Here is an 18441-nt window from a genome sequence, read left to right as displayed (position 1 = left end):
CGGCGCAGAGGCGGGTCAGGTGGGCGGGGCGATCTGGAGTAGGAGGCGTGACCAGAGGGCGAAATTGGGGCTTCTTCTGCTCTTGTGACCCAGAACCGTTAACTGAAATGACCCTGTCTGTGTAGTACTCCGGCAGGATGGGCCTCGGAGCGTAAAGGCGGCAAAAAAAAAAAAAAAAAAAAAAATTAATAAATAAAGGAGAGAAAGACACAAAAAAGAAAACCTGTACGTTTCAGCTGCACTGCTGCGGAACGTTTTTTAGCCAGAAGGCGACAGAAGAAATCGGAAGTGACGTCGCGGCCAAAACAAGCCCGGGCTTGGAGGCCTGTACTGAAGCTGGCCTCAGATGGGAAGGCCCGACTCGCTGTGTGCTGTCGTCGGTGGTCGCGAGACCCTGCACTCTCACCGGGTCGGCCTCCAGCCCCTGTGCCCGGGATCCGCTCGCCGCGGATGAATGAGAGTTTCTTCCTGGGACTTTTCGGGCACAGCTGGCCTGTGGCGACAGAACGGACTTTCTTTCCTACAAGAGTCTCCCCTCCAGCGGGCTCCTGTCTCGGGACGCTGGGACACCTGTCGCCTGTGAGGCATCATTTATTTTCATAGCACCTTCCTCTCCTTGTAGAATAATTCCAGGATCAGGAAGAAACGAGGGGCTCCTGTTATTAGCATCCACAGGAACTAGCATAGCTGCTCACTTTATCTCCTTAAGAGTCTCTATCCCTTCATCCCTGGGCTCTGACAGATCGAGGTGAACCTAGCTATCGATTGCCTTACCCCTTTTTCTCACCACCACCTCTTCTAAGTCCTGTTACCCCACTGCCCTCACCCCCGCCTCCCTCTCCTGTTCTTCAAAATTTTGGCCTACTAATCAACTTTGCTTCTCCTCTCGTTAGACTGCTGTGCCAAGATAAGCGTTCATTTTCCACCCACCCCCTTCCCCTAAGCACATTTGCTATTCTCCTCTCGAAGACCTGTAATTCCATCTATAAACCGTGATTTGTAACATGGAAGCTGTTTAGAGCTGGAAAGAATATTAGAAAGGCCTATTTCAACACCTTTTTATAATAGATGAATTTCAGAAAACTTGTATTATTTATTTGTCCAGGATTGCCCAGCTAGTTAGTAGCGATGTTGGGAGTGGAAAGCCAGGTCTAATCAGCAAATGTTAGAAATAGAAAAGAATACGGAAAAAATTGTTAAAGTTAAGATCAGAAAACATTTATGGAGCACCTGGTAGGACCAAGTACTGTTCTGTGTGCAAAAATTAGTAAGAGTGGTTCCCGTCCCAGGGGAGTTTTCAATTTAGCTGTTATTTAAATGTAAATTGTCAAGAGAATGGTAAATGCTAAAATACAGATAAATGCAGGGTGCTCAGAGAGCTTAGGGGAGTTGCACTTAGCCAGCCGCTGGATAGGAGAAAGGGGGAGATGGTTCTTCCCTCAGGAAACACAGTTCATATTGTCCAGTCCATTTTAAGACGCATGGACTAATGCGTTGCACATCCATCTCCCTTTGAATCACTGAACTAATTTTCTTTTCTGGTTTCCTTCTTTTTGCCCAAATGTATTAACCGTCTTACTTCCTGCTTTTTTTTTTCCTTACTATACTATGTGTTATTTATTCAACTCTTCCGTGGAGGTTTTGGCTTTGTTTAGTGCTGCCTCATTTTAATGGTCAGAGTGATGGGGTCAGAAGAGCTGAGTAAGCCCTCATAATTCATGAGCTTCCTTTTTTTCCCCTCCTAGGTGGACATATGATTACCTGACCTGCCTACTCAAAGGATTGTTATAAGGATTAATCTTTGAAAATGTTTTTAAAATTGTAGAAGGTGGTTATCTGTACATGTATAGTTTGGCGACCCTTGCACCACTGTGATCCTAATGCATTTTTCTTTTAATTCTAATTCCAATTTTGAAACACCCTGCCCCCTCTCAAGATTTCTAAGAGGCAATTAACCCTAACATGAAAAAATTAACTGGATGTTATTAATTTCCTTCCTGTCCCAAATGATAATGTATCTAAGACAATTATACATCTTGGAAAGCCAATCCATAATCTACCTACTTTATTTTTCATGAAAACCTACATTAAGTTGCTAATGCTTAATCTGAACAAAAATTGATAAATGTACCTTCAGTTCATCAAAACCAAAGCTTTGTAAAGCCTTTCATGGTCTAGGAATCACAGGTGTTATAGATAACAATGCCAATAAACTTGGATACAACATGAATTATCATTTCTTAAATTCAAACTAAGGGCCACCTGTATAAACATGGTATATTAAAGAACTAACCTTAGGTAAGAGGCTAAAGTTTATTTTCATTGTGAGCCTGATCTTTTATCCATTTGGCGATATTCAGGTATAGGAAATGGGAGAAACAGTAACTAAAATGTATTGGAATTTAATGATGGAGGTGAGAATGTCACTGTACAGTATTTTATTTGGTCTTTACCAGAACCCTATACGGTTAATGGTGATATCCCTATTTTATAAATGACACGGAAGCTCAGAGGAATTGAGTAACTTCTGCAGGTCACACAGCTAATTAATGGCAAAGTTTGGATTCATACCCAGGTTTCTCTACCTCTGAACATTATATTCTTTCTATTATGTATAGGTGCTTTCAAGAGCATTGTTTCAATACCTGATTGAAAATGATTATTTTGTGTATTTTTACCTAAGTTGATAGAATACTTTTAGTTTTCTAATTTTTTTCTTTCAGATTTTTAAATATCCAGATTCCAAGAATACACTGGATACTGCTCTTACAAAACCAAGAGGAAATCATGAAGAAATATTTTAATTATTGAAACTACAGTTGAAATCATGGCTACATCAACAAATCTGGATATTGGAGCCCAGCTTATAGTGGAGGAGTGTCCCAGCACTTACAGCCTAACTGGCATGCCGGACATTAAAATAGAACATCCACTGGACCCAAATTCAGAAGAAGGGTCAGCTCAGGGTGTTGCCATGGGAATGAAATTCATATTGCCTAACCGATTTGATATGAATGTGTGTTCTCGATTTGTGAAGTCCTTAAATGAAGAAGATAGTAAAAATATTCAAGATCAGGTTAACTCTGACCTGGAGGTGGCATCTGTCCTATTTAAAGGTTGAAAGTTATGGTATAAATATATGCATTTGTTTTTGTATATTTGGGTTATTTTCCCAATCATGAGATTTTGAGTTTGGGAAGACAGTTTAGAAGTCATTTTTTAATATGATTTTCTGGAATCTCACAGAAACCAAAATTAAAATAATTTCAGATTATATAATATCTAATTTAAAGAAAGTACATGTTGATTTTTTAAAAAACTTCTTGTTTAATATTTGTTTACAAATTCCCTAATGAAGTTCCCTATTATTCCTTTTAAAATCTTAGGGCCGGGCACGGTGGCTCATGCCCATAATCCCAGCACTTTGGGAGGCCGAGGTGGACGGATCACTTGAGGTCAGGAGTTCAAGACCAGCCTGGCCAACATGATGAAACCTCGTCTCTACTAAAAATACAAAAATTAGCCGGGCATGGTGGCGTACGCCTGTAATCCCAGCTCCTCGGGAGGCTGAGGCACAAGAATTGCTTGAACCAGAGAGGCTGTGGTTGCAGTGAGCTAAGACTGTGCCACTGCACTCCAGCCTGGGTGACAGAGTGAGACTCTGTCTCAAAAAATAAAATCATAAGAAAAAAAAACGTGTTCCTTTTAGAAATGAATTAGCATAATATCCATTCCTGAATATTCCTGTTCTATGAATATTTAATGTGCATTCACTTTCTATGCTTTAATGGAGTGAAGTCTGTCATCATGCTCTAGATTTGCTTTTATAATGATACCCTGAATAATAAAACTATTCTCTTAGGATAACATCACTCAAGATTAATATATTTTTTCCACAACTTTCACTATGGTTATATAGACTCTTTTTTTTTTTTTGAGCCAGAGCATCTCTCTGTCACCCAGGCTGGAGTACAGTGGCGAGATCTTGGCTCACTGCAACCTCCGCCTTCTAGGTTCAAGCAATTCTACCTCAGCCTCCTGAGCAGCTGGGATTACAGGCATGCGCCACTGTGCCCGGCTAATTTTTTGTATTTTTAGTACAGATGGGGTTTCACCATGTTGGCCAGGCTGGTCTCGAATTCCTGACCTAAAGTGCTGGGGTTACAGGCGTGAGCACCATGCCCAGCCTAGACTTTTTTTTTTTTTTAACCATTATGCAAACAAGGAAGTATGGACTTTCTATGATAAAAACAATTTAGTATCACTTGATAAATAGTTTAATCGAAGCTATTATACCTCATGTATTTCTTTTTAAATGTAGACATTGACATAGAACTCTTACTGAAATGCTTTTAATGTGTTTACATTTGTTTTTTACTTAGCCGAATGCAATATCCATACATCTCCTTCTCCGGGAATTCAAGTAAGGCATGTCTACACCCCGTCTACAACAAAGCATTTCTCACCCATAAAGCAGTCAACTACTTTAACCAACAAACACAGAGGAAATGAGGTCTCTACCACACCTCTGTTAGCAAATTGTAAGTATTTGCCACAGATGTATTACTATATTCTTATTCTTAATGTAATACTTTGAAGAGTTTGACTTTAAAACATTATTTTCATTAAATGCATATTTTCTGGATAAAGAAAATGTGTTATACTACACAATGGAATACTATTCAACCTGAAAAAAGAAGGAAATTGTCACTTGGCGACACATGGATGAACCTGGAGGACATTATGCTAAGTGAAATAAGTCAGGCATAGAAAGACAAATACCACACGATCTCACTATATGGGACATCTGTAACAGTAGAACTCAGTGGAAGTACACAGTAGACGGGTGTTTACCAGAGGCTGGGAGAGGGGAGTAGATGCTGAAAGGGTGGAGATACTGATCAAAGGATACAAAGTTTTAGCTAGACAGGAGGACTACTTAATGACCTATTGTACACAATGGTGACTATAATTAATATAATGCACTGAAGGCTGGGCATGGTGGCTCACGCCTGTAATCCCAACACTTTGGGAGGCCGAGGCTGGTGCGTCGCTTGAGCTCAGGAATTCGAGACTGGCCAGGGCAACATAGCAAGACTCTATGTCTCTACTAAAAATGCAAAAAATAAAAAATAAAAAAAATTTCAAAAAATAGCCAGGCGTGGTGGTGCATGCCTGTGTTCCCAGCTACTTGGGAGGCTGAGGTGAGAGGGTCACTTGAATCTGGGAGGAGCAGGTTGCAATGAGCTGAGATCGCACCATTGCACTCCAGCCTGGGTGACAGAGTGAGACCCTGTCTCAAAAAAATAAAAACAAACAATAATAATGCATTGTATTTTTCAAAATTGCCAAAAGAGTAAATTTTAAATGTTTACACTACAAAAAATAAGTATGTGAGGTGATAGATTTGTTAATTGGCTTTAATCATTCCACAATGTAAACATATATTAAAATACCCCTTTGTACTCCATAGATATACACAATTATTATTTGTCAATTAAAAATAAATACATGCATTATACTTAAGTTTTTTGAAAGCTTAAGTGATGTCCTAGTAGTTTTAGCAGTTGAAAACTTTTTCATGTATTATTGCATTTTTAAATATTTCATGTGGGGCTAGACACAGCAGGTCACACCTGTAATCCCAGCACTTTGGGATGCTGAGGTAGGAGGATTACTTGAGTTCAGGAGTTCAAGACCAGTCTGAGCAACATAACAAGATCCCATCTGTACCAAAAAAAAGTTTTTTAATTAGCTAGGTGTGGTGGCAAACACCTGTAGTCCCATATACTCAAGAGGCTAAATAAAGCAGGAGGATCATTTGAGCCCAGGAGGTCAAGGCTGCAGTGAGCTGTGATCACACCACTGTACCCCAGCCTGAGCAACAGAGTGAGACCCTGATTCCAATCAATCAATAATAAATAAATAAATAGTTCATGTGTTATATTTCTCTGTTGAGAGCAAATACAGATTAAAATATTATGAAAACATAAAAGTTTTACTGTAAAAATAGTGAGTTAATAAATAATAGAGATTAAAAATAATAATTCTGAGCCCTCTGAAATTAAGACACTGTCAGTATTTTCATGTTCTTGGAGTTCAAGTCTTCACATTTTACTTATAAACCAGATCACTGATCAATAAATGATTTTGTAGTAAAAGCTGAGTGATTTGCACTGTAATTTTGAATTTGAATATAATATGAATATTAAACCATCTCTTTTAATACCTTGAATCCACAATTTTTTAAATGTAGAATCATTCTAGAGGAAGTAAAGCTTTTCTATTTAAACTACAAAAATATTCTATATAGTATAAGTATGTTAAAAAAAGAAAAACAGGAACTGTGTTTGTGTTAGTATTTAAGTGTATTTGTTAGTTACTGTATTTGAGAATGTAATATAAATATATCTATATTCTAAAGCATGACAAAATATGTTTTTTTCTTTGGAAGCACTAAATCCCTCCTGATTTCTGAGTCACATACTGTACCAATTGAGCTAGGAAGAATCTTCCTGTAGGACTCTCACCCCACCTGTTGGCCATTTCTGGTTTACTGATATAAATTTGCGTAGGACACCAATTGCTTTTCCTTCTGTAGTAAGGCCATCCAATCGTATCACTGAAGTCAATGATCAAATGCTACTAATTTTTAAGGAGAACTCTCCCTATTTGGCATTGTCTTTAAAGAAGTTGTCTTAAAATAATCCACCATAGAATTTTTGAGCTAAAAACAAATACCTAAGATCATTTGATTTACATCTCACGTTACAGACAAAAATGTTTAAAGTTATCCAGCATCACACAGCTAATTAGCCACAGCTAGGCCTACACTCAAGAATTTATTCTCAGGCCAGGCACAGTGGCTCATGCCTATAATCCTAGCACTTTGGGAGACTGAGGCTGGCGGATCACTTGAGCTCAGGAGTTAAAGACCTGGGCAACATGGCAAAACCCTGTCTCTACAAAAAATATGAAAATTATCCGGACGTGGTGGCACCCACCTGTATAGTTCCAGCTATTTGGGGGGCTGAGGCAGGAGGATCACTTGAGCCCAGGAGGTTGAGGCTGCAGTGAGCTGAGATCACACCACTGCACTCAAGCCTGGGTGATAAAGTGAGACCCTGTCTCAAAATAAATAAATAAATAAATTTACTCTCAAGGCCAGTTTTTTATTTGTGACCTCATTCCTTGTAAAAGGAAAACCCCATAGAGTCTTGAAATAAAAATATTTAAGACCACAATGGGGTCAGTCAATAAAAAGACAAAAGAGTGTCTTCGTGTCTTTAAGACCCATCTTCCTCATAAGTTTGGATGCAGAAATAGCATTTTAAAAATTAAATATCTAAGCCATTTCTTCAGAATAGATTTCATTGATAATAACAATTTGTAGATTTTAAAAAGAGGCCGAGGCATGGTGGCTCATGCCTGTAATCCCAGCACTGTGGGAGGTCAAGGTGGGAGGATCTGCTTGAGCCCTGGAGTTCAAGGCCAGCCAGAGCAACATGACGAAACCCTGTCTCATAAAAATAAAATTGTAGATATCAGAATTACCTTAAATGAATATGAATCAATTCTCAAATATAGAATGAGTACTTGTAATTTTAGGGTACTTTTTTTTTTCTGTCGCCCAGACTGGAGTGCAGTGGCACAATCTCAGTTCACTGCAACCTCTGCCTCCCTGATTCAAGTGATTCCCCAGCCTCAGCCTCCCAAGTAGCTGGGATTACAGGCGCATGCCACCACGCCCAGCTAATTTTTGTATTTTTTGTAGAGACAGGGTTTTGCCACGTTGGCCAGGATGGTCTCGAACTCCTGGCCTCAAGTGATCCACCTGCCTCTGCCTCCCAAAGTGCTGGGATTACAGGCATGAGCCACCACGCCCAGCCTTAATTTTAGGATACATTTTAAGTTATATTTTTAAAATAATAAAATTATAGTTTTTGTTTTGGAAAAGGAAATTGGTGACACAAACATGAACCGTGGGATGATGCAAGTGTACCCTATAGATAATGCATGAAGCATTTTATGATACTCTTTCAGCTTTGTCTGTTCACCAGTTGGCTGCTCAGGGAGAGATGCTCTATCTGGCTACTCGTATCGAACAAGGTAATAGCCTATTTAAAAATATTTAAACAAATTCAATAGGATTTATTGGATTTGTTATTGTTTTATTTTAATATAAGAAAGTATAAAGACAAAAACAAATAATTACATAAACTCACCAGGCAGATAACCCAATGGATAGTAAAAAAAAAAAAAAAAAAAAAAGGAACATAAAGCATAAAAGTTACTTTACCACCATTGCCTTTTCCCCAAAAGGAAACATTATAAGTTTCTTACATTTTCAGAAAATTTTTATGGAAAACATTTCTATTTATGTTTTGGGTTATGTGTGAGAATATATATGTGCTTGTTATTTACACAAAAGGGAAAATATACACTACATTGCACCGTTTTACACTGAATACAGTGGAGAGCTTTCCATATAAGCACATATTAAAGACCTATTTTATTCTTTTCATAGTTCCATAAGTGTGCATTGTATTGCATGTACATGTTCTATGTTATTTTTTTAACTGCCCCCCTTAAGTTTTAAGTTTATACTTAAAGTATATCTGTAGGGCAGATTCCCACAAGTAGATTTGCTGGGTCAAAGGGTATATATATATATATGTGTGTGTGTGTGTGTGTGTGTGTGTATTTTTTAATATATGTAAATACATATTTTATATATATACATCTATAAATATATAACCAAATGTGTGTCCTCACAGAAGAGCTAGAGTTTCTGTTTCCCCATGCCCTCACTGATACAGGATATTAGCAGACTCCAAATTTTGCTAATCTGACGTGTGAAAAATGGCATCTCAGAGTAGTTTCATTTACGTTTTTTAAGTTATGGTCTACTGGAATTTTTTGTGAACTGCCTGCTATATATTGGTATGTAAACTCTAAATTAAGGAAATTAGCTGTTTTTGTTGTTGTTTATGTTGCATATATTGTTCCCCAGCTTGTCATTTTTCCTTTGACTTCCTTTATGAAGTTTTGAAAGCATAACATTTCTAAGTCATAAATTTATTTTCTTCTTTGTGACTCGTGGATTTTATATCTTGCTTAGAAAGGATTCCCCATTTCAAGATTATAAATAAATTCACTCATTCCTTATTCTAGAACTTCTGGGGTTTCCTTTTTACAATTCAATATTTAACTCATATGGAATATGTTTTGTTGTAATGAAGTAAAGAATGAGCTGTATTTTTATTTTCATGCTTTAAAAAGTTAGCCAGTTGTCCCAAAACTGTTTATTGAATATAGGGAGTCTGATCAAAGAGTTTTATTTTGCTTAATCATGTCATTTTTATAAGAAAGACTTAATCTTATGTTTCTGTTTGTTTATGAATATTTGGAGGCTTCTTCAATCTACTAAATAAATTTAGGGATAAAGCTATGGACTTAATAACTAGTAGACAATCTAGGGAAGAAAATGGGGTTCAAGGTAGAATTGCATGGTACTGTAATTCAGACTATTCTTCATTCACATTATATTATCTGTCATCCACATAACATTATGTTAGCAAACCACAAGAATGAGAGAAATTCACAGGCAGCAATGTTAGCTATGGAGTAGAAGATAGCTTTAATAAGATTCAATAAGTTTATATATGTCTGTAATGCTGAGGGCTATCATATAATCTCATTTTTATTATGATCCTCCCAACTGTACGTTGAGGTAAGCAAGGAATTCTGTATATTGAAGAAATTAAGTGTCTTGCCCAGGGTCACATGGCTGGAAAGTGACAGAGCCAGGATTCAAACTGTGGTCTCCTGATTCTGAGACCAGTGTTCTCTTGACTGCCTTGTACCTGGCATTATGTCATGTCTGGTAGTTTATACTTTAAGTAATATGCTATCTGAACCCGGCTATGTACATTGAGGCATATTTTAATACACTCAGACTGCAAATTACAACAACATGCAAAGGGACACCAACGAAAAGTCAACACAAAGTGAACTTTATTGAGTATTATAATCAACTCTTCGGAATGCCAGTTTTTCATAGTGATATTAAGATGTGGTTGTTAAATTAGATCACAAAAATTGCTTTTCTTTTAAATAGAAAATGTTATCAATCACACGGATGAAGAAGGATTTACTCCTCTGATGTGGGCTGCAGCACACGGGCAAATAGCTGTGGTAGAGTTCCTACTTCAGAATGTAAGGAAAATGCCTCAGAAAATGTATATGTATAGTTACTTAAGTTCAGTTAAGTCTTTAGTAGAGTTTTTATATATCCAGCCAGCTAGATATAATGGTAGAGGCTACCAAAAAAAGTTTAATGCTTTTCATATTCTCGTGGAACTTGGATCTAGTTGGGAAGGCAAGACTAGCCATACATGCAACAGTGAGAAATAATTTAACGCCCAGACCCCTCTACATCCCACGGGAACAGAAGTACTGTCAGCTTTGAAGGAGAAGGCTTCATGGAGGAGCTGTGACATGACTCCAGAGTGAAAGGATAATTAGGATTGATACAAGACGGAGGAAGGAAGGCATCCAGGCAATCTCAATAAAAGCATCCATGAGTAAAAGTTTCCATTATTTCTTTATTAAGCCCAGAACATTACCAGGCCTAGTGTTGAACTATAATTATTGTTGACAGGAATAACAATATTCTTGTTTAAACTAATTGAGAAGTCTTTTATCTCTACTTCCCATACCAGGGTGCTGATCCCCAACTTTTAGGAAAAGGTCGAGAAAGTGCACTGTCGTTGGCCTGTAGTAAAGGCTACACAGATATTGTCAAAATGCTGCTTGATTGTGGAGTTGATGTAAATGAATATGATTGGGTAAGTTTGTGATACTAAATTTAAAATGACTCTAACAAGTTTTAGAATTTATTTGGTTTGGGAGAGATACAGTAAGTTTTATTAAAGAAGAAATAGACTGAGCATGGTGGTGTACACCTGTAGTCCCAGCTACTTGGGAGGCTGAAGTGGGAGGATAGCTTGAGCCCAGAAGTTTGAGGCTGCAGTGAACTATGATTGCACCACTGCACTCCAGCCTGGGTGACAGAGTGAGACCCTGTTTCTAAAAAATAAATAAAAGAATAAACAGAGAAGAATAATTAATTAGCTAAATACGTAGAAGAAAAAGTTAATGTCACAGGCTCAATTATTAGTTCTGATTTAAGTATCCTTCACAAAATATTAAAATTACTTTAAATGATTGTATGTCTAATTCTAGTAAAACTTCTCACAGCAGCATTAAATTACTTGAGTCTTGCTCACCCTGAAAAACACTGAATCAACTTTTCGTTTTGCAGAATGGAGGAACACCTCTGCTTTATGCTGTACATGGAAATCATGTGAAATGTGTAAAGATGCTCTTAGGTAAGCAGATGAAAATTTAGAAAATGCCATGTGAGGACTTGATTTTATTTTTTCGACCTGGCCTCCACTGGTACTACTCAGGAGAATCATTAACTATTGTTAAATACATGAATCTTGCTGCTCTTCACCCTTAGAGCACCTGCCACCGTAAAGTTGCCCATGTGAGAAGCAACTCCATCACATACCACACCTGCAATTGGACCTTTTATCCTTGTTGCTTTCATCTGGGGTGTCACATGTGAATCCACTATGTGGCCAGGCACAGTGGCTCAAGCCTGTAATCCCAGCACTTTGGGAGGCTAAGGTGGGTGGATCACTTGAGATCAGGAGTTCAAACCAGCCTGGCCAACATGGTGAAACCCCATCTCTACAAAAAATACAAAAATTAGTCAGGCAGGTGGGCGCCTGTAATCCGAGCTACTCAGGATGCTAAGGCAGGAGAATCGCTTGAACCCCAGGGGCAGAGGTTGCAATGAGCTGAGACTGCACCTCTGCATTCCAGCCTAGGCGACAGAACAAGGCTCTGTCAAAAAAAAAAAAAAAAAAAAAAAAAGAAGAAGAAGAAGAAAAGAAAATGAATTCACTATTGTTTTCTTTCTACAGTGTCTTTATGCATGAGCTTTATCTTTAATGTGTATGAGTTTCGGCTGCTCTAGAGGATGCTGTTTGTTTGAAGTGTCTTCCCTCCAATCCACTAAAGTAAATTCTAAGTACCCCATGCACTCTGTACTTTGTCAGACTATCCTAAAAAAATTCTCCAAACTGAAAAATCTCTCCAGCTATTTGTACATGAGCCAATGATAGACAAATATATCTGCATTTTCATTTCATTTATGTAGATTTTTCTATTTTGGTATAGAAAGTGGGGCTGATCCAACAATTGAAACTGACTCTGGATATAATTCTATGGATCTAGCTGTAGCCCTAGGCTATAGAAGTGGTAAGTATGTTAGAACTCTTGTGTCTCATCTTAGTAAAGCTCTGTAAATAGTATAAGCTGGTACTCCAAACCATCTTTATCACTGTAATCCTAAAACATGTTATCCCAACTCTTGACATACACTTTGAACTTTGGGAAAAGTCCACAAATTCCTATAAAGTCTAGAAATGAGTTTGTTACTATACGTTTCACCAACCCAAATAATTAGTTACTGGAGGATAAGTGCATACCTGTTTATAAGATTTATTTCATATTTTGATAGCAAACTATTTATAGGGCAACCTTAGGATAACCTTGTATTCTGGACTCTCCTTCAGTTTCAAAAATGTAAAAACCAAGATACAACGTCCAGTAACTTGGACAGTTACTCAGTGACAGACTAAGTTTCAAGTTTTTTAAAGTATTGCATTGTATTATTGCCCTCAGACTATGCATGTATCCTGCTTAGAAATAACTTTATTTTAGGAAAATATTGGGGATAAGTTAAATTTGATAGTTTTTAAAGAAATTTTATAGTCACTGTGCTGTAATCTTGATTACCTATCTGTTCTAGTTCAACAGGTTATTGAGTCACATTTGTTGAAGCTGCTTCAAAATATCAAGGAGTAGACACAGTCATCAGAAAATGTCTGCCCTTTTGTTTACTTCTTGGTCCTTATAAATGATAGTTTTGTTTACTTATAAATTTTTATCTCAGTTGCAATATTTACTGGTTTTTAGTAGGTTTTAATAAATATTTCTCTGAGTAATTCACTGGTTTATAATAAATTTAATACCCTTTTTATAACTATGTTTTACTGTATATTTAAAATTATAAATTAATGTTTCATGGCATGTAAATTTTTATGGTACAGATAGTTATCATTGGTCTTTGTATCAAGTGCTGTAATTTGACATTTTCAGAAATTATTCTACCCTAGTCATCTTCACTCATGTGTTAAGTCATTCACTTTATATAGGGTTTGCTATAAATCCCTAGAAAAAAAAATTGTTCTTATTGTTGAATTAAAAAGTGCACAGTGTGATTGTTTACAAAATGATACTATAAAAATAAAATACTTTTTCTGTCAGTTTGCATACTACTTTTTTTAAGTATAGAAGATTATTAGAGATTTCTTTCAGATTTTTAATTTCACCCATCTGTCCTGCTGTAACACTTCATTAGATCAAACAATATATGTAATTAAAATGAACTGAATCTAAGTCAATCAACAAAGACTTATTGTTATTTCTAGAAGTATATTTAGAATGTTTTTCTCTTTTAAGGAAGTTTTTCAGTAGGAAAAGACCTCTGTGAAGAGAAGCCAATTCTTCAGTACAAGTAAGATATTCTGTAATGGCACAAAGGGAGCACTATGAATCCGTGTTTCACAGAAGCCATGAAGAAAGAGCCATGGGTTAGAAGTTGATTTGACCACTGAGTGTAGGACTTGACTTAAATCACTTCACCTGGAAAATAGGATGTTTTGTCAGTTATGGTACTTGGTTGTAAGCCACATAAACTTGATCTAGCTAATCTCAACAGAATGGAAGGGAAAGCTGAAGAAGCAGGCAGTCCCAAGGAATGAAAGGCAACTAAGGATCTCAGTCAGGAAACTATGGCCAGGCATTTCGGATGCTGTTACTATGATGTTTAGCTTTAAACCCCTTGTTTGTCATTCTGCTCAGATTTACATTCCCAGGAGGCAGAACTCTGTTAAGCATGGCATATAAATGTACCGCTGAGTTGGGGGAGAAGGGGTGGCTGATTAACAATATCCAGCATTGCCCCCAGACCACAGAGAATGTGTCAGGCAAAGGCTGCCTAAAGGAAAAGCGGGGGGAAAGAAAAACAATAGATGTTTACATCAAACGCAATCTAAATAGTATGTGAGCCTGGGAGCAGTGGCTCACACCTGTAATCCTAACACTTTGGGAGGCTGAGGCGGGATCACTTGAGGTCAGGTGTTCGAGACCAGCCTGGCCAACATGGTGTAACCCCACCTCTACTAAAAAAAAAAACATTTAGCTGGGCATGGTGGCACATGCCTGTAATCCCAGCTACTCAGGAGGTTGAGGCAGGAGAATTGCTTGAACCCAGGAGACAGAGATTGCAGTGAGCCAAGATTGCACCACTGCGCTCCAGCCTGGGTGACAGAGTGAGACTCTAAATAAATAAATAAATAGTATGTGAAAATAGTACTAATGTCTCACCCACTGTCTGTAAGACACATACTTTAAATTGATTTTCTAGCACTCTTGTGGGTTAACCTAAAACCATTTACCCTTCCATTTGGTTCCTTTTCTTGCTAATGGTACTTATCCATGAAGTGTTGGTTCGTGTTCAGATTATACAGTAACAACATCCAGTTATCCATTTGGGCACATCACTCTGAGTATTGCTTGCAAGTGCTTTCCCCACTGAAGAGCAACGAAACAATCTTTGCCAGAATTCACTAGCATAACCATTTCACCCCCAGTGTGACTCAAGATTGACAATCAACAGATCTCAGAATTCTCAGGCCTGGCTGGGGGCTGCACCGTCGGCTTCCCTGGTTCTGAGGCTTCAGACTTGGACTGAGCCACGCTGCCAGCTTCTCTGGTTCTCCAGCTTACAGTCAGCATGCGGTGGGACTTCTCCACCTCTGTGATTGTGTGAGCAATTTCCTCCTAATAAATGCCCTTCCACGTATCCCACTGGTTCTATCTCTCTGGAGAAGCCTGACTAATATAGCATGTAATTCTTGATTGCTTTAAGGTTGCTTATAAACAAACAGATTAAAATAATGAAACAGAAACAAAAAAGACTAATAAATTGAATTGTCTGTCAAATCTCACCCAACAAAGAACAGGTCTCCCTTATTCATCCAACTGAGCTAACCAAATAGACCATAAAAGCAAGTCCCCAATCATTGTTTTGTTGCTACCAGTAGGGAGTAAGTTACTGAAGGTGTACAAACCAGAAACAAAAACAAATATTAATACATAAAATCAGTAGAAACGGCAAAAGAACTAGAGAGTCGGAAAGTTCAAGTTCTGTCACCACCCAGGATTCACTTCAGAGGTCAAGAAAAGATGAGCAGGCAAATCAGTTTCTTGGGCTCCGCCAGGCTAATCCTCTCAAACATCTCAGTACATGACCTTCAAAAATGATCACGTGTAATTTCCAAAAGGTCACAAGACATAACTCTCATACACATAAACACATGACAAGGACTTTATTCAACTCATTAATTAATGAGGAAAACAATAAAATGAAAACTGACTCCAAGAGCATTTGAGAAGCTGGGTAATTCTTGGCAACATTCAGATTACTAGGTTGAAGGTTGCACATTTATTTCTTATGTTCAATACTTTGGTTCTTAGTTCTTAAAGAATCAAGAAGTTGTGTAATCTTTTAAAAATATCTTGCAGGTAAAGAAAAAAATTAAGAGTGTGTTTACAACTGTTTTCTCTTTTTTACAGCACATGTATTTAAATCATTGCTATAATAAAGTTAAGTTCATTATTCAGGAATATAAAAACGTGTAGTTCTATGATAGATTGCATTTATTAAAAATGTTTCATTGTAGCACATAGAAATATGGCCAGGAAGGACTTGAGAAGACAGTTTGATCCATTACTTTTAGACAGGACTGGGTTTTGCTGTCCAATTATATACAATAATAGTTTTTCTTACAATGTAAGCTGGCCCCAGTCTTATCTTGATATTAGTATATGAAATTTTTATAATTGTCTCATTCAGAAACATCCATATTTTTCTGCTTTTCTATTGCCATTTTTTATTTGTGCATGAATTGATTATTGAGAAAAGAAAGCAGTTTGCATATTTAAAAATTAATCATTTTGCATTTTACATTTAAATATGCTAACATCACTGTCATAGAATTCCCAAATTTCATTTGTAGTTATTGAGCTAAGGGCTAATGTCAGGAGCTGATTTTTAATGATAAAGCTGCAGATGGGCTAAATAAAAGCCAAATTAGTCCTACAATCAGGTATTAAGTTTTTAAACCAAGTTGAGTGAATTGATAGTGGACTTGGGAAATCTTCCCCAGTAGAATCTGGATGAGTGGCACAGAATTGAAATCTCTTTGTTTCCCACCATTTCCCTTTAAGTGCTCTGCTCCTTTGTAAACAGTTAAAGATTTGAAAGAGAATCTGATATTACCAAGGCATTAGGAACAAAGGATTTAATCCCTTCAATTTGGGGCTTAATCCTGTTAAAGAAAATGTAAGTGAAAATGGAAGGCTGGAGAGAATAATTGCTTTTTGTACAGTTAAATAAGGTCACAATATTCTTACGTACTTTGTTTTACAATTGTGTTTTCATTTTTTCAAATGTCTGGTCACTTAGCAAAGTTATTTACTATTTACTGTGTACATAGAAAGCTTTATTATGTGTGGTGTATCTAAATTTTTTTTGCTGAAATACATTATGGTCAATCAAGCCAACCTTGCATGTACAGAATTTGGTTTTTTTTCCAAATAAATTAGTTGTTTTCTTATTTTTTTGGTTTAGTGTGTTGAATTAAACTATCGTAGCTTCATCATTTTGTACACTTCCTTTTTGAGGAAGGTTTCTTTATAAGTGCAAGGGCTACCCTAATAAAGGAATGTATTTGTGGCTGCAAAAAAAAAAAAGAAAAAAAAAGATTACTGGGTTGAATACAAACCTAGCTAATGTTCAACAGGGACATAAACTACCATTTGGGTGCAAAACAAATTATTTGCTTCTTTACCAGACTAAAATCTTCGAATTAACATGCAACTTCATTAATTCTGAGACTTTGAAAAAATAGTAAAGACAGGGCCAAGCACGGTGGCTCATGCCAGTAATTCCAGCACTTTGGGAGGCTGATGCAGGCGGATCACTTGAGGTCAGGAGTTTGAGACCAGCCTGGCCAACATGGCAAAACCCCATCTCTACTAAAAATACAAAAATTAGCCAGGCGTGGTGGCGCACGCCTTTAATCCCAGCTCCTTGGAAGGCTGAGGCAGGAGAATCAATCAAACCTGGGAGACGAAGGTTGCAGTGAGTCAAGACTGCACCACTGCACTCCAGCCTGGATGACAGAGTGAGACTCTGTCTCAAAAAAAAAAAAAAAGAATCAAATTACATTTTTCTAGATAGTGTCTTTGGGTGGCCTTTGTCCCTTATGACATGGAAAGGACATGTCACCAAGACCTTTAACTACTTCAGTGAAAGCCAGGCTGGGGTGAAGGTAAGCACCCTTATAATTAATCTTTCTTTCATGACCTGAGAGGTATAGTAACGTAGGTGTCCTGAAGTGTTAGTGACGCTTTTCTTACATCACCCTGCTGACTAGACGATGAAATTCACTCCAGAGTTACCTACAGCAAAAGAAGCTACAAGCTGCAAATATGAGTGAAAAGGTTAATATTTTTAATATTCTTGATCTTTACAAAAGCATGCCAAATAGCTTAGATAAATGTATATATTTTTAGGGAAATTATAATGGATGATTTTTAACTGTTAAATGGTAAAGATTTTAAAAGTTTGTAGCTTTGAAATTTTCTCTAAAATGTAAGTTAGCCTCCTAATGTTTAGAAAATACTCTTTTAAGATTTCGTTACCATACCTTTTTATCTTTATATGTACAAAAAGTTAAAATTTGAAATCCTTTTGTTAGAACAAACTGGTTATAACCAGTTGGATACATATACATACACTATATATATCTAAATGTTTTGTGCAAGTTATATCATTGAATATTTATATTTCTATTAAGTGGCATTGTATTCATAGCTGTTAAATGATTTGTTGTGTAATGAATAAAATGTTTACAAATATGAGAGTTATAAACTAAATAAAAATAGAATAAGGCCAGGTGCAGTGGCTCACACCTGTAATCCTAGCACTTTCGGAGGCTGAGGTGGGAGATCACTTGTGGTCAAGAGTTCAAATCCAGCCTGGACAACGTAGAAAGACCCTGTCTCTACAAAAACTAAAAAAAAGTAGCCGGGCGCGGTGGCTCACACCTGTAATCCTAGCACTTTGGGAGGCCGAGGCAGGCAGATCACAAGGTCAGGAGATCGAGACCATCCTGGCTAACACGGTGAAACCCCGTCTCTACTAAAAAAAATGCAAATTAGCCGGGCGTGGTG

General features: G+C 37.3%; 1 protein-coding gene across 3 annotated transcripts; it reads left to right on the top strand.

Annotated features, from left to right (window-relative positions):
- The first annotated feature begins 4 nt into the window (after window positions 1–4).
- ANKRA2 (ankyrin repeat family A member 2) lies at window positions 5–13403 on the top strand. 3 transcript variants are annotated; one of them, XM_003266059.4, is made up of 9 exons: window positions 5–579; window positions 2724–3116; window positions 4383–4541; window positions 8044–8109; window positions 10121–10218; window positions 10725–10850; window positions 11327–11393; window positions 12253–12333; window positions 12887–13403. In XM_003266059.4, exons 2-9 carry the CDS (start codon window positions 2828–2830, stop codon window positions 12940–12942), a joined length of 942 nt encoding a protein of 313 aa, XP_003266107.1. In that variant the 5' UTR covers window positions 5–579; window positions 2724–2827; the 3' UTR covers window positions 12943–13403. The 3 variants fall into 3 exon arrangements, 2 of the variants coding, with proteins under 2 accessions (XP_003266107.1, XP_030654065.1); XM_030798205.1 differs by having other exon boundaries at window positions 2724–3129; XR_004026709.1 differs by lacking the exons at window positions 11327–11393; window positions 12253–12333; window positions 12887–13403 and having other exon boundaries at window positions 10121–10586; window positions 10725–10809.
- Window positions 13404–18441: the final 5038 nt, after the last annotated feature.

The sequence above is a fragment of the Nomascus leucogenys genome, chromosome 18 (assembly GCF_006542625.1).
Source record: "Nomascus leucogenys isolate Asia chromosome 18, Asia_NLE_v1, whole genome shotgun sequence".
Taxonomy (NCBI): domain Eukaryota; kingdom Metazoa; phylum Chordata; class Mammalia; order Primates; family Hylobatidae; genus Nomascus; species Nomascus leucogenys.
This window is presented reverse-complemented; position numbering and strand designations above follow the sequence as displayed.